This window comes from Apium graveolens, chromosome 7, assembly GCF_009905375.1.
Source record: "Apium graveolens cultivar Ventura chromosome 7, ASM990537v1, whole genome shotgun sequence".
Lineage (NCBI taxonomy): Eukaryota > Viridiplantae > Streptophyta > Magnoliopsida > Apiales > Apiaceae > Apium > Apium graveolens.
Window position 1 is genome coordinate 269,550,210 of NC_133653.1, and position 14,861 is coordinate 269,565,070.

At 33.8% G+C, this 14,861-nt stretch overlaps 1 protein-coding gene across 3 annotated transcripts; it reads left to right on the top strand.

Annotated features, from left to right (window-relative positions):
* Positions 1-3,742: 3,742 nt before the first annotated feature.
* Positions 3,743-14,756, top strand: LOC141671983 (protein LEO1 homolog). Of its 3 annotated transcripts, XR_012555319.1 has the most exons (13): positions 3,744-4,005; positions 4,622-4,956; positions 5,882-6,011; positions 6,148-6,333; positions 6,703-6,879; positions 7,082-7,213; positions 7,993-8,172; positions 8,254-8,385; positions 8,655-8,765; positions 8,849-9,076; positions 12,840-12,995; positions 13,244-13,432; positions 14,470-14,756. XR_012555319.1 is itself a non-coding variant. In XM_074478457.1 (12 exons), exons 1-11 carry the CDS (start codon positions 3,877-3,879, stop codon positions 12,972-12,974), a joined length of 1,875 nt encoding a protein of 624 aa, XP_074334558.1. In that variant the 5' UTR covers positions 3,743-3,876; the 3' UTR covers positions 12,975-12,986; positions 14,470-14,756. The 3 variants fall into 3 exon arrangements, 2 of the variants coding, with proteins under 2 accessions (XP_074334558.1, XP_074334557.1); XM_074478457.1 differs by lacking the exon at positions 13,244-13,432 and having other exon boundaries at positions 3,743-4,005; positions 12,840-12,986; XM_074478456.1 differs by lacking the exon at positions 13,244-13,432.
* The last annotated feature ends 105 nt before the right edge of the window (positions 14,757-14,861 follow it).

Genomic DNA, 14,861 nt, shown 5'->3' on the forward strand with positions numbered 1-14,861 from the left:
AAGATGGTTTGGCAAGTAAGAATGAGTGTTTTGAAATTATGTAACGGTCGAAACGTATGACACCATAATAAAGATATTAAAGAAGAGTTATGGGACCATATCATTTGTAGATGGGTGAGAACACGGATTAGGTTGGTCGGTCAGCGGGTTAATGTCGGTTTAAAGCATAAAATTAAATCAATCTATCATATTCGGTTTACAAAAACTCGAACTCGTTAATCCTCAAAAATATATTCAACCCAACCATATAGTTTATATATTAGGTTGGACCGGTGGGTTGGATTGGGTCGAATTATTTCTCGGTCAAAGTCACAAAACTAATTTGAGAAACAACAATTGTATTATATTAAACACTACATTCAATTTTAATTATCTCCACAAAATACGTATACAAATGTACATGATTCGTGCTATATAATGATTATTTGACGAAAAAACGTAAGACTTGGTTTCCTGAAAAATATATAATATTGTTCGGATAATAATATTTACCACACTTGTTACATTTGTAAATTATTTCATAGAAATATTTGTAGTTGAGTCCTTTATATGGTTCAACATTTAAAGTTTGAATATTACCGGTAGAATAAAATAAATAATTACCAACCTTAGTGTAAACATCATTTATTATAACACTATAACAATCGTTCAAAATTGACTCCAACTTTTGAATACATCAATAATTTTTAATTTAAAGTTGGACCAGTATTATGTAAATGGGTTGGATTGGGTTGGATAAGGGTTAATATTTCATAAACCATGACCCAACCCAACATATTCGGGTTAATATAAAATGAACCCAACTATATTTCGGATTTCGGACGGCTCGATTTATTCGGCCGAAATAAGGTGTGGGTTGGGTCGATTCGCAGATTGATCGATTTTTTGTTCACCCCTACTCTTGACGATCGTTCCAAAAATGATTGCAAAATATTTAGTCGACAGTATGTGATTGATTATTATTTCATTAATGATATGAGTCTCATGTGCATGTATGAGTTCTATCAATAACATTACGTCACGTATCATTTTGAGACATTTTTTGAACCATTTTTTATATTTAAACAAATATGTTAAATATTTTAAAATAGTTCTGAATTTATTTACCAAATTAATTTTTTATTTGAAGACAGTAGTTGAGGTTATATTTAAAAAAATGTTAAATACTTCAAATTAATTCTTAAACTCTTTACCAAATTAACCTTTTTCTATTTCCATTTATAACTTAGCAATTATGTGCAGTATCTTGCAGGTCTGTGACCGCCATTTGTCCAGTTAATTTTGACCCTTGATCTTGTATTCTTCCAGCTATTGAACTCATAATTAATTAGATACTTTTTATGAATGTTAACTAGGTATCGTAAGTAAATTGTTCCCGGATGTTCAATCATTTGATAACCAGAGTCATTCTTTGATAAATGATCACTATGAGTCAGACTCAATAGAATTTGATCAATCATTTTTTCTGTTGTTAAGGTGGAGAACTGAACCAAGAATTTTCTTTCTTCATCATCAATCGAATCACTGTTTGCGACCCAGGATTCTATTTTATTAAAAATGTGAACGGGTGTTCATATTTTTTCTTTTTCTTATCAATAAATAGATCTTTACTTGTATGACTTAGATGTATCGTATCGTACGATTGAGAGGGAGTATTAAAGAGTATAAGATCATGTTCGAATTTTTTTCTACTATCTTAAGGTTTTAAACAGACTGGTTACTTAACACCCTTATCACTTGTACCCTGTAATGACCCATCAGATATAAAAACTTTTCCCTTCTCATATATACACGTACATATAACATTTATACAAACACATCTCTCCCCTTTGGTCAAAAAAATAATGACAGAAAGTGACTTGTAAAATAACGCATTAGACACAAGACTCTGAATACATACACACACGGTCAAATAACGTATTACAATAACACGCCTTCCACTAGGGCGTATCTAGTAGCATAAGTATGTGCTTTGCTGGCATATCCAATCAATACGCCAAGATCAACGACAAGTTCGGTCAATACCGGTACCGGTGAGGCGTATGTGTATGGCGTGTCAGGTAGGCATTATGGGTGCTATCTCGTATTCGTGAACAGTTTGGACTTCTTCTACTGATTAGTGGGTATTTACGTGTATCATCCAAAACAAAGGCTATGACAAACAAAAAAAAGTTCAAAAACCTTATAGACAAAAATTATTATAACAACAAAAACTAAACAAACAAAATTGTTTATATTGTAAGGCCACACACACTGAGCACACATACTAATGATGTTAGAGTCGACTCTTTAAAATTTGATTCATTACGTTTTCGGATGTTGGGAAATGAAATCCTGTGTATCATTCCATAATAGATAAACATATGAAAATCGTGACACGAAAGCAAATAATGTTATTTGACAATGACTAATGAGGAACGATTTTTGACCTATGGGCTGTATTGTTAGATATATTTGATAATGTCATGACTAATATGATTTATGTTCAGTTTCCAGATCTTATTTAAACACAACAAATCACTACTTAACTGAAATCAGCACTTATACTGAAGTCAGAACTTAAGTCATCAGAACTTAAGTCATCAGTACTTAAGGTTCAGGAGATATTTATCAGAAGATAATATCAGGACTTAAAGGAAACGTTCAGATAAGGAAGGCGGCTGATTGAAGAAAGAGAAGATCGAGACAAATGTAAGAAGAGATATGCATGAAGAAGGAATTCTATGAAGAATAGAATACTTGGAAGAAAAAATATCTGATTGATATATTTTAGGAAGCAGAATTATATTCCATATCATTTAGCGATTATCTTGTAACTGTGTAGTATATAAACACATACATAGGGTTTACACTATATGTGTTATCATTATCGAGAATATTATTTATTGTAACCCTAGCAGCTCTCGTTATATTTGTTCATCACTGAGAGATGACAGTTCCATATTATAACAGAATTTATTGTTTTAAATAAAGTCTGTTTTCTGTTACTTGTGTTATTAAAATTCGATTTGATTGTGCTATACACTGTATTCAACCCCTCTCCTATAATGTGGGTGACCTAACATGTATGTTAAAGGGTGACGAGCATATAAAGAGTTTAAGCCCACATCAATAAGGGTGTAGAATTTAGTTCAGTTTATTTGGCAAAATACGACTAAATTCACCAACGAATCGTGTAAGACATATGGTGCATTTTTAAATTACCCAAGTTGGCAACATTTGGACAAGTATAATTCAGTTTATTTTAGATTCAGAATCAGAAAATAATACTCGATAAACAAATTTAAATACATGGAACATTTTGAAATAATATAAACTAAATATCCAGAAGGTTTGGGTAATTTTGATCGTTGCTAACTTAGTCAAATGTATGGTTCATTGTTTTGATTTTTGTGGATAGACCAAAATTCTCGTAAAATTATGAGACTTTAACATCATATAAATCATTATTTTGATGATCAATTTCAAGTTTTAAATTTTAGATTCAAAATGATCATAATAACGAACCGTTTTTAATAAAATATCATTGACCTGTTATCGAAATAGACATATTATCCGATTAGTGTTGTGAATTGAATAAACAATTATTTTATTTTATTAATGAATATTATTATTCCTTATATGAGAAAATATTATCTGTATATTTAAAAAAGTATCAAATATTTGATATTTAATATCTAATAATATTATCTTACTAATATTGTAATAGATTTAAAAGGACGAAAACTCGATAAAAAACTCGAAAATCTCGAAAACTGGATGCCTAGTCGAGGGTTGTTACAAACGTAGAACGGTGAAGAGAATTAGAGCTGAAGAGCGAGCAATAGAACACCCCCCAAAAACAAAAACCCGTTGGATTAATTGAAGGGAAGGGGGATGGTGGGCGAAGAGAAGAGGCATCAGATGATGCAAAACCTATTCGGCGACCAATCAGAAGAGGAAGACGATGATGATGAAGTTGAATCCGAGCATGAATCTAATCGCCAACCCACTCATTATGTTGAGGTCTATTCATTATATTCTACTATTGATGATTTGGTTTAGTTTTTCTACTGCTACTATTTATTCCAACTATGCTGATTGAATTTAGTTTCTTAATAATTTTATGTACACCGTGTTTGCAATTAACTACACGTCCCTTGTTTTTTCATTCCCATATACTGGGATATGGAAATGCTTGCACATTATTTGGTTTTAAGCAAATATTTGTACATTTCGACTGGAGAAATGCTAGAATCCCCGAAATCCTTCCCAAAACGGTTCCCCAATAATGAGCTGTCATTTTATTACTGGTTATTCTCCGTTAAATTAAATGGACCCCTCGTGCATACATATGAACCCACGATTAAAAATACGCTATGTGTTATTTGGGATTAAATGACACATCTTGTTCTGATGATCTTCTTCCTATTGTTTCTTGGATTTTTTCCATAATAAGATACACTGTATGTTTTCCTGTTTTTTCAAGTTAATGCCATATGTATGTAATGTAATTATTACCATTACTTGCCATTTTTGAAGATTAACTGATGCGTTTTGGTCTGTAGTATTTTTCAAAACACATCTTTGCACAATGTTTAACTGATGATGTAATTTCTCTTTCTTGATAATACCTTTCCAGGATGAAGGGGACGGAGGGATGGAGCCTGAGCTTGAAGGTGAGGCTGAAGTAGAAGGACAAGGAGAAGTGGAAATGGAGAGTGACGTTGATTTGCATGATGCAGATCCTGTTCATGGAGAGAGCGAGGCCGAAAGAGATCAGAGTTCCCAAGAAGTACAAGTTGGTGATCAAAGGGAAGAAAGTGAAGGAAAGGATTTTGAGAGTGATGATCAAGATGACTATCGTCAGAGAGTTGCAACAAGCAAAAGAAGGAATGCCGTTGAAAGTGAATCTGAAAGATTTGAGGAAAATGCTGACAATGAAGATGAAGAGGTTGAACAGACTAAAAGTCAGAGGTATAATGCTCAATTCAAACTCTCTTTATATCTTCTCCCTGAACACCCATTAAATTATTGCTATTTTTTTGCCAAATTGTATTTCCAGTATCTGATGTTGCTCATGTGTTCAAGTGTAATTCAATGGTTCTGCAAATCATCTTTTTTATTGATACTGAGAAATTTAAATTGTTTACTTTTTCTAATGATAATGAGACTAATTAACTAGGTTCAGAGTCTGGACTATTTTTTGTTGTTCAAGATTTCTACCGTTTAACATTCCCATATTTTTGTACCGAATTAGGGAGTACCAGTAATATGTACTCAAAATCTTTTGTCATCACTAAAGTAGAGCAAATTGACAAGTGGTACTGATGAGTGTACCTAAAGGCTTAGGTCATGAGTTCAATATGATGCGAAAGTCACCTCCCTGGCCCTACCAGTTACTTTACTATGGAATTATACTGTCCTTTTGCATGTGGTAAATGGCTGTTAATTAACACACAACATAAGGTTAGTTAGCTGTTAGATTGGATTGAAAGAAAATAGATCCAGATGAACTTACTGACAGTGTTTTGCTTTCACAGGTCATTGTTTTGTACTCTCTAGAAGGCTCGCACATTGCTTATTATCAGAACACCCATATGAAATATCTAAACAAGTTTATGTGTTCAAATGCTGGTTTTATAAATCTAGGTTTACTAACGGGCAGTTATATTTAATATCATCAGCTATATCTTTCAATGTCTGTGCCTAAGCGAAGAAATATTTCCTTAATTATTTTCAGCATTATATTCTTGCTACAGCTCATGATGTAAATTTTGTGTAGAGTTATTTAATTAGTCAGCTCGCTGAAATCTATTAATTTTATCATGTTCTTTTAACTTGCTGCACCCTTCTGATTGTTGATTTACCAACAATACTAATCTTTTGGCTTTGCGTGTAGATCACTTGGTGAGGAAGAAGATGAAGCTCACATTTCACGCACAGCGCCCGAGCTTCGTGATGTTTTTGGGGACTCTGATGACGAGGAACCGGAGTATGCAGTTGAAAATCAAATTGACCATGATTCTAATGTGTGTATTAGATTTTAGTTTATCTTTTTCCATCAACTTTTCTATTTTAAATTTTAAAAATTGTATTGGGCTATCTATGATGTTTTAGTATTTACAGCAAATAAAGTACAATAAACGTTCTTTTTTTCTGCTACAGAGATCCCCTATGGATGAAGAGGGGAGTTATGAGAAAGGGCTCCAACCAGAGGATATGCTAGCTGATGAAGAGGGACAGTATGAGTCTGAGGAAGAGAATAGAAAGGCTAAACACAAGGAGAGGCCAGTTGGCCCACCTTTGGAGCTTGAGATTCCACTGCGTCCCCCTCCAGCCCGTCCAGAGAAGGTTTTTATATCTTTCAATTTCTCTAAACATGCTTTGATTTTTATACTGTTTTTTCATAAACCAGGAAGTTTTAGCCAGGCTAGTTGGCGTAGTTAATATTAGACAACCTGTTTGTTGCTTTGAAGAGTGTGATGAATGGATGATCGAGTCAATCCAAATGTTTTACAAGTAGTATATAACGAGCATATTCCTCTATTAAGTCTGGTTTTGCAATAATACTGGTTAGCACAAAGTCCTGCATTTTTTTCATGCTTAACTTGTGTTTCAGTGAAGGCAGACTTCTGCGCTCTCTATACTTATCCTTCATATTCTACTGCAACAGAGTGGTTTGGTCGTCCTAATACATGATACTGTCCTATATTCTTGCAGATGAATATGATTAAAGTTTCTAATATTATGGGAATCGACCCCAAACCATTTGATCCCGAAACTTATGTTGATGAGGATGACTTTGTGACTGATGAATCTGGATCTAAAAAACGTATTCGCTTGGAGAACAACATTGTGCGCTGGAGAAATGTGAAAAACCCCGATGGCACAATTACCGTAAGCAGCATGATGGGATGCATATTTTAGTATTCTTTATTAATAAATTTAGTTTAGTTGCTCACACAGCACTATAAGTTGTGCCATTTTTACCACTGTCCATTGCTTAAACAGTTAAACTTGTCAATGTCTAGTGCTGAGCACATTTATGTTAGTATTTAATTATTTTACTAGTTTGAAACATATTGGATATTTTCTGCAGCGTGAAAGCAATGCTCGCTTCATTAGATGGTCGGATGGCAGCTTACAGTTACAGATTGGTAATGAAGTTCTTGACATATCTGTCCAAGATGCGCAGCATGATCAAGCACACCTTTTTCTTAAACATGAAAAGGTTTAAATTCTAGTAAATATTTACATAACTATTATGTTTCATATGTTATATAGATGAATTCCTTTTGTAATGCATGCTCGTTCTAATTATTGCATGTAGTACTATCTCATTCCTAGATTTATATTTCAGATTATCAGTACAGCCCTTATATACATCTGATAGAAGCTTGAAAACTTGACAGTGATACTCGTAGTTGCTAGAAAGAGATGCTCTATGTTTGTATTTATTGATTACACAGTTAAGTGATAGTTTAACAGTCAACTTTAAGGGACTTGTGGCGTTGTGGGTTGTATTCATTCATTGCAAGTTTTGGGAATTTGATCACTTGAAACATTTGATAGAGATCAAAAGACATTCACCTGTATGCCCGAAACTAATTCTTGTACTTTCTGTCATCTGACACATCTCTTTGCTCCTTCTGTATCACTCTCTTTAAATGCAACTGTTACTATGGACCACTATAGTGGAATTAGCTGGAGCTCCTTATAGTTTTCCTGAGGTGTTAATTTTGAATTAAACTAGTGGGTGTAAATTCTTAATAGTGATAACGATAGGAGTTGATATGGAGACTTGTAATTTTATTCTGCTCTCCCTTCCCATTTTAAGGTAATAGTGGTCTCCGGCCTGTATTGAAAAAAATGGGATGGATGATCAGAAAACTTTGAGTTTTTTCTCAGTCGATCCATTCTACTTCTAATTTTTTACTCATTTTTTTGGGTTCGTTTTATGTGAGAATTGATTATGAATGTTATTAGTAATCGTACTACTGTACTATGTAGGGTATTTTGCAATCACAAGGAAGACTTCTGCAAAAGATGAGGTTTATGCCTTCTTCCTTGACATCGAAGTCGCACAGGTTATTGACCGCCCTTGTCGATTCACGGCACAAAAAGGTTTACAAGGTCAAGAACTGTGTCACAGACATTGACCCTGAGAGGGAGAAGGAGCAGAAGGAGAGGGTAATCATTTACTGGTGCTGCTTTTGTTTATGAATTTTGTATAACATATCTTTTAGTGTCTTATAATTTTCGTTTTTGTAGGCTGAAAGCCAAACAATTAGAGCTAACGAGCTTCTTAGTCGGAAGAAGGAAAAGGTTAATAGAAAATATACACAGACTGTTCGCAGGGAGCGCCAACTTTCCCCTGGTTTCTTGGAGGATGCACTTGATGAGGCAGGCCTTTGTCATTTATCCCTGTCGTTTATGTTCTCCACACTCTTCATAGTCAATTTTTAATAGCCATAAAAATCTTCTTATATTGAATTATTTAAAGCAGTTCCACACTCAAACTCACAACATTATTTCATCACGTATATGTATATGCTTTCTAAGCTAAAGTGTGGTACTCCTATATGTAATCTGCAATCAGAGTTCTTTTTTCTCGCTATATATGTGTGTGTGTGTGTGTTGTCAAAAACCTAATCTCTTTCCTGTGACATTAGGATGATGAAGCTGATTACTACGAGTCCCGACGTAGTGCTCCTCGACGACGCTTTGATGATGACATGGAAATGGAGGATAGAGCAGAGAAGCGGATCCTCAACGCAAAGAAGGCATCATATTTTAGTTGCTACATGTATTACACACATTTATAAAATATTTTCTGCTTATGTCATGTGTTTGATTATCATTCCAGGGGCACAAAGATATACCTCGCAAGCCATCATTTCCAGCTTCGAAATCATCCCGACGCCCTGTTGATTTTTCTGATAGTGAGAAAGAGGAGTCCGAGTATGAAACTGACGGAGAGGAAGAAGATAGGTCCCCTGCACGTCGCATGACCGAGGATCCAGAACTGGACGATGAAGAAGAGGAAGGGCACTATGAAGAGGAAGCTGATGCTGATGAAGCATCAGAGGAAGAGGTATGAAATAATATCATGTTCATGTCTATGTATTTTGGATTTGCTGGAGTTGGCATTTCAATCATGTACAACAGCTTGTGGCAGATTTTAGTTTTGTATCCTGTAATGGTTGATTCTCTGTTTTAATGGTTGTTTTTATAGTTTATTAATATGCGGTACTTGATGTTTGGCAAACAATATTAGGGGATAAAACTTGTATCTTGTCGGTCAGCGACTCAGCGGTTATATGATAAAGGATATCCCAAGGAGTTTTTTTTATATTGGCTTAAATACTTCTAGTCAGGAAAATATCTCTGATACATAATACTTATTGAGTAGTATAACTTGGTTTTCTTATAACTTTTCACAAACTTACACGAGTTAGTATTTTGTTGGTAGTGGAATTACAAAAAATATATACATATATATATGTATGTATATATGTATGTATTTATGTATGCCCGCGTGTCTTTGGTGTGTATAGGGTAAGGTTCTATGCGGAACTACCTATCTATCAACATTTTTTGCAATGTTAGTATATTCTACAAAATGTTATCAAACATATCATTCTATATGTGTCTTCAAATATGTTTTACTATCATGTTCGTAAACATATATTTCAATTTTTTATCATGTCCTCTCTTGATCTTTACTAATATATATAAATTATAAAGAACATACTTGACTTGTCAAGGCGTAAAGACGAACATAGACGATAGTGAACCGCCTGGACGCTAAGGTGGTAAGGCGCCCCCCTAGGCGTCCATTACGCGAATTAGACGTTCGACTAAATATAGGCATATATATTAGATATTATGTACATACATTTTGATTGGTTTTCATAATAATTACATTAATGTAAAAATTAGTTTATTTGATTGAAACAAATAGATTTTATTAACTTTTGTTTGTTTATTTTTGAGACTTTTGCTATAAATTTGATGATTTAATACTCAATTATACAACTTTATACATTTGATTTAACTACTTAAAGAGGAAAATAGGCAAAGTCAAATCACATTTTTTTTGATTAAAATTCACACTTTACATATAGTTGAACGCCTAACTCCCGTAATGTATGCCTAGGCTTTGCCTAGGCACTGCCTAACTTGCCTAGGCGCCGCCTAGGTACCGCCTAACTCGCCTAGGCGCCGCCTAATTTGCCTAACCTATTAAAATCAAGACGGTAGGGACGCCTTTTCTTTGTTTACCGCCTTTCCGCGTAGGCAATGACTAGGCGACATCTTAACAACTTATGCATTGTTCAACTATTTCCAGCATATATTGAATTTCTATTTGAATCTTTGCCTATGTGTGTGTGTGTGTATATATGGGTTATAGGGGACACTTTGGGTTATAGGCGAAACTGTGAGAGTAATCTCTTAGCATTATATTAAAATGTTAAAATTAAAGAAATGTGGTATGAGTGGTTGCAATGAACGCGACGAAGGTTCGAAAGGAAAACTAGAAATAGTAGGAAGGCATTCCAAAGATAGTTAGATTATAGAATATGATAGTAAAGGCGATGAAGATATTGTGTATGAGACTGTTATGCTTAGATCCAGGTGAAAAGGAATGGAAGGAATGGATGAAAGGAAAGTATGTAGAGCGGAAATGGAAATTTTTACGAGTTCAACTAAATCACCTAATTATTAGTACAATCCATTTCGTTCATTCATGCTGACAGTGGGTATATCCGCGGGGCTATACTCTATATATGAAAGCTTATTTACTACTCCCTTCGAAGTCCGACCCATATTTTTTGGTTTGTTACAATTGCACATATATCTTGTAATATTAAATTTATTCTAGTTGGGATTACCATACCTTGTTTATAGTAAGTATTTTTATTATAAGGGCTCGGGATAATTAATTTACAGTAAAGGAAACCAAGACACAATTTCGGGGATAAAATGTAGGACAACTCAACCAAAAAATATGGGACAGCAAGTATGTTATTATGAGTATATAAAAAGTTGGTTGAATAATCTCGTAGTAAAGTACAAACTCATCAAATGTAGAAGCTTGTATCCGGAAAACCTCTGAGCACAATAATTTAGTTTCATTACTAAAATTTGAAAGATTTTAAGCTTATTTAGTATATTTTTTTTCTGCAGATGTTTGAAATTTTGTATAGTATATTTCAAGAAGCATGTACGCTTCACCTTGGGAACAGATAATTCCACTAGCTTATATACACGCAAATTGGGTAGTCCGGAAGTCCACCACAATCCCCTAAAATGGAATGGTTTGGTGCACTTAGTAGTTTACTTTGAGCTTAGAAACCGAATTAAGTGTTTCACAGGTCTTGATGTGAGATGAAATGTTTAGAACACCCCACCTCATAGGGTTGACATCTTGGTCGAGCCAAAAACTGAACGAATTCCCCACAAACTTAGTGTGTACAGGCATGAGCTCTGATACCATTTTGAACAGCCCAGTCATCCACTATGCCACCAACTTGGGTAACCCACAAACCGACAACATTCTCATAAAAGATCATTATTTGTGTGGTGCACTAGTGGTACTTAAGCTTATAAGTTGAACTCATTGTCCCACATGTTTTAAGATTTGGGACAGAGATGTCTAATGTTTAGTCCATTAATGCAATTTCTAGGCTGTAGTAGACTCAGTATTCTATTTGTTAATTTTTATACAAAGTATAGTGCATATATATAAATATTAGAACTCACAATACCAATGGAATATATAAATACCATGGAAACATTACAGTGACAACCAAATATTTTGCAGGATTAAGTTTTGAAGCCTTAATTCTACACTGCTATTACCGTTTATATTACCTACGACAACCCTTTTGACATTGATCATAAATATATTAAATATGTCCAGCATTTAAAATTAGTGAGTGTTGTATATGTTAACACTGTCTAAATACTAATGTATCTAAAATTGTTTAAAAATAGAATGATTTATGTTTCAACATGGTTGATATATACGTTAACTATTGATCTAAAATTAGGATATGCCTCTGAAAGGCTGATTATAGAACTCAATTTTAAATTTGCATATCTTCAGAACTTTCGTAATACGCATGTAGGTGAAACGTGACGGTGGATATTCATTTTTGGCAGAGCAAGTATATTTATTTGACACTATGGGTCATATTTTTTAAATCGATCCTAGTGTCATCTCAAGCGGGTTACCATTTTAAGAACTTGAGTCGCATCTCCTACTTTGCTGCTTTGCAGTTAGCTTTATTATAGCATATCTTATGCTCTATGCCTTAGGTGAAGTTATATGGAATCTATTTACTTTTTAATTCTGATTACTAAACTGATTCTGGTAAGATATATTTTATTTTAATTAGTCTGGCTTGGTAACTTCTCTATTACGATGTGAAAAAGATAGTATCTTATGAATATTTGACAGTCACAAATCCTCAAGTGTTTTAGGGAGTTAGACATGGTCTTAATGAAATTTTACAATTAAATTTACCTCAATCAGCACATGTCTGGTCCCAAAATATCAACAGGTTCTAGTGGGCTCCATCACATGCCTGACGTAGTTATTACCACTCTTACAAATAGCTACGCTTCATGCAGTAACGCTTTTTATTTGATGTCTTGTGACTTTGCTCGCCTTCGGTATGATGAGGTGTAGATTTGGTCATCTTTAAATGTCTTTTTTGTTTATCAGCATATACATGTAATGCCGTAATGATATATATTTATATCTTCACGTTTTCTGTTCTTTTCAACTCTATAAAGTTTACCAAAATCAAATTATATATTTATTTTTCTTCTTTTTCGTAATAATATAGGAGCAAAAGCACAAGGCTAAGGACTCACAACGAAATTTTAAGCACAAGGAGATAGAGTCAGATGATGAATCCCTTAAAAGAAAACCAACAACACACCGCCGCATGGCAGTTGTTTATGATAGTGATGAAGAATGAGAAATGCTTCATGTAAGTAAGGTAAGTTTGCATGTTCTTACTCTTTATTAGAATGAATTTAGTTGTGAAACTTCGCTTACCCTTAGATTTATTTGATTATAGGATGGTTGTTATGAGAATTATACATTTGAGTAATATAATCACCCACATGCAGTGTATCAATTTTTGATTATGTTCATTGGCATCTCATTCTATATCTGATGAAATTTCAATGCCTCAAATATTATCTATGAACAATGTATAAACATTACCCTTCAACTGTTTGTCAGGAGGCAAAGGGCCTCATTACCATTATATGCATAAAAAAGAACTGATATCGAGGCGGGAATAAGGAATATACTGGAATCATCATGGGCTGGTAGGAGGAATACCGAATTAGTGTAGACGCATATAAGATCTCCTTATGACTATTTATTTCGATTGGCGCTCCAGGCTGTCTTGTCAAAGACCCACCTATGGTAAAATTGGTTTTCGCCAGATTCACTGAATTTTTTGACAAACATTTCCCGAAAATATTTATATCGGCATTATGACTTGTATGCTCAGCTGTCTAGGAAGAACTGGAAGGTATAAATCATTTGTACTTGCACAATTTTTATTGTTAAAAGTGGTTAGTGTGAACTTAGGGTGACACATATTAACTTCTCCTTAAAACATTATTATGGACGTTTAGCAAAAGAAAAAGGAGAGTATTATAGACAATTGGGACCATAGATTGTATAAGCTTGTTAGCTTGATCTTTTCCATGTTTGAAGAATGTATAACTGAAATTTGAAATGAGAAGTACGGTCAATTATTGGGGACATGGTTATTAGTAATCTAAAAGGCATTATTAAAAAAACCTCTCTTCACCCCAGCTGCAAATGATGAAGTGCTTATCGATATTTTCTGGCCTCTTTTATTCTACCTCGACTCAAACTAGCTGAACTTAGTAGCTCTTTATCTTTATATGCTATATTTCCTTTTAAGCTACATTTTCATATTGTTTACTTGTAATTGATATATAGACATGATATTATGTACACTTGATTCAAATACTCTTTTTCACATTAAACACTTGCCTCTTCTGACAGTTTTTAGTAACATTTTTTGACATTCTCTAACATGTTAAGATGTGACTAGTATCAGTGATGATAGATATTCAATCTTTGATCCAGCAATTCGCGTTTAGAATTTGTATATGTATAAGTGCATGGTATGCATTAGCATTTAGCACGAAACAATTTAGATGGTTAGCTATTAGTAGCTGAATATAGTATTTTCCCTGTAATGTCTGTGCATATAAGGTTTGGCACCGAATCATGCTTGTTAGTTCTAATTTTGAGAGTGGCTGAAACAAAAAAATTGAATTTTTGCTGGTAATAAAATATATCAAGTTGAAAATTATAATGATGTATCATCTATACATCTTCCAATCAAGCAGAACCTGATGACTTATTTTTTTCTTTGTACAATTGTCATTCATTATCTTATCATTGGAAATTTAATTTTGCAGGAGATGCATGCCTCTACCTCTAATTGATGAGAATATGGACTGGTCCGGCCTTCGAGTTACAATATGGACCTTTGAAGCGTAAACAAGAAATACAAACTTTTTTTTTCTTTTTTGTAATGGTTCTGTGCCAACTAGAATAGTAGTATTAGCAGGGAAAGTTTTATAATTAGTGATGGACCATCAAAGTTTTTTTAAAGGTTATCTTAAAGAGTTGCCGCCTTCTGGGATTGTAAGAATATTTGAATTCGGTTGTTGTTGCCTTTGATATAGATAAAATTTCAAACTTATATGGATTGGTAAGTCCTGCATCTTTTGTGTTTTGTTAGTTTTATTTTTAATTCAAAGGGGAAATATGAACTAGATGGTATCGATGTTATTAAGCATCTTCCTCC

Coding starts and splice junctions, on each gene's coding strand:
- LOC141671983 (XM_074478457.1), top strand. CDS start 3,877: ATGGTGGGCGAAGAGAAGAGGCATCAGATGATGCAAAACCTATTCGGC. Junction 8,173..8,253: donor AGAAGGAGCAGAAGGAGAGG/GTAATCATTTAC, acceptor TCGTTTTTGTAG/GCTGAAAGCCAAACAATTAG. Junction 8,386..8,654: donor TGGAGGATGCACTTGATGAG/GCAGGCCTTTGT, acceptor CTGTGACATTAG/GATGATGAAGCTGATTACTA.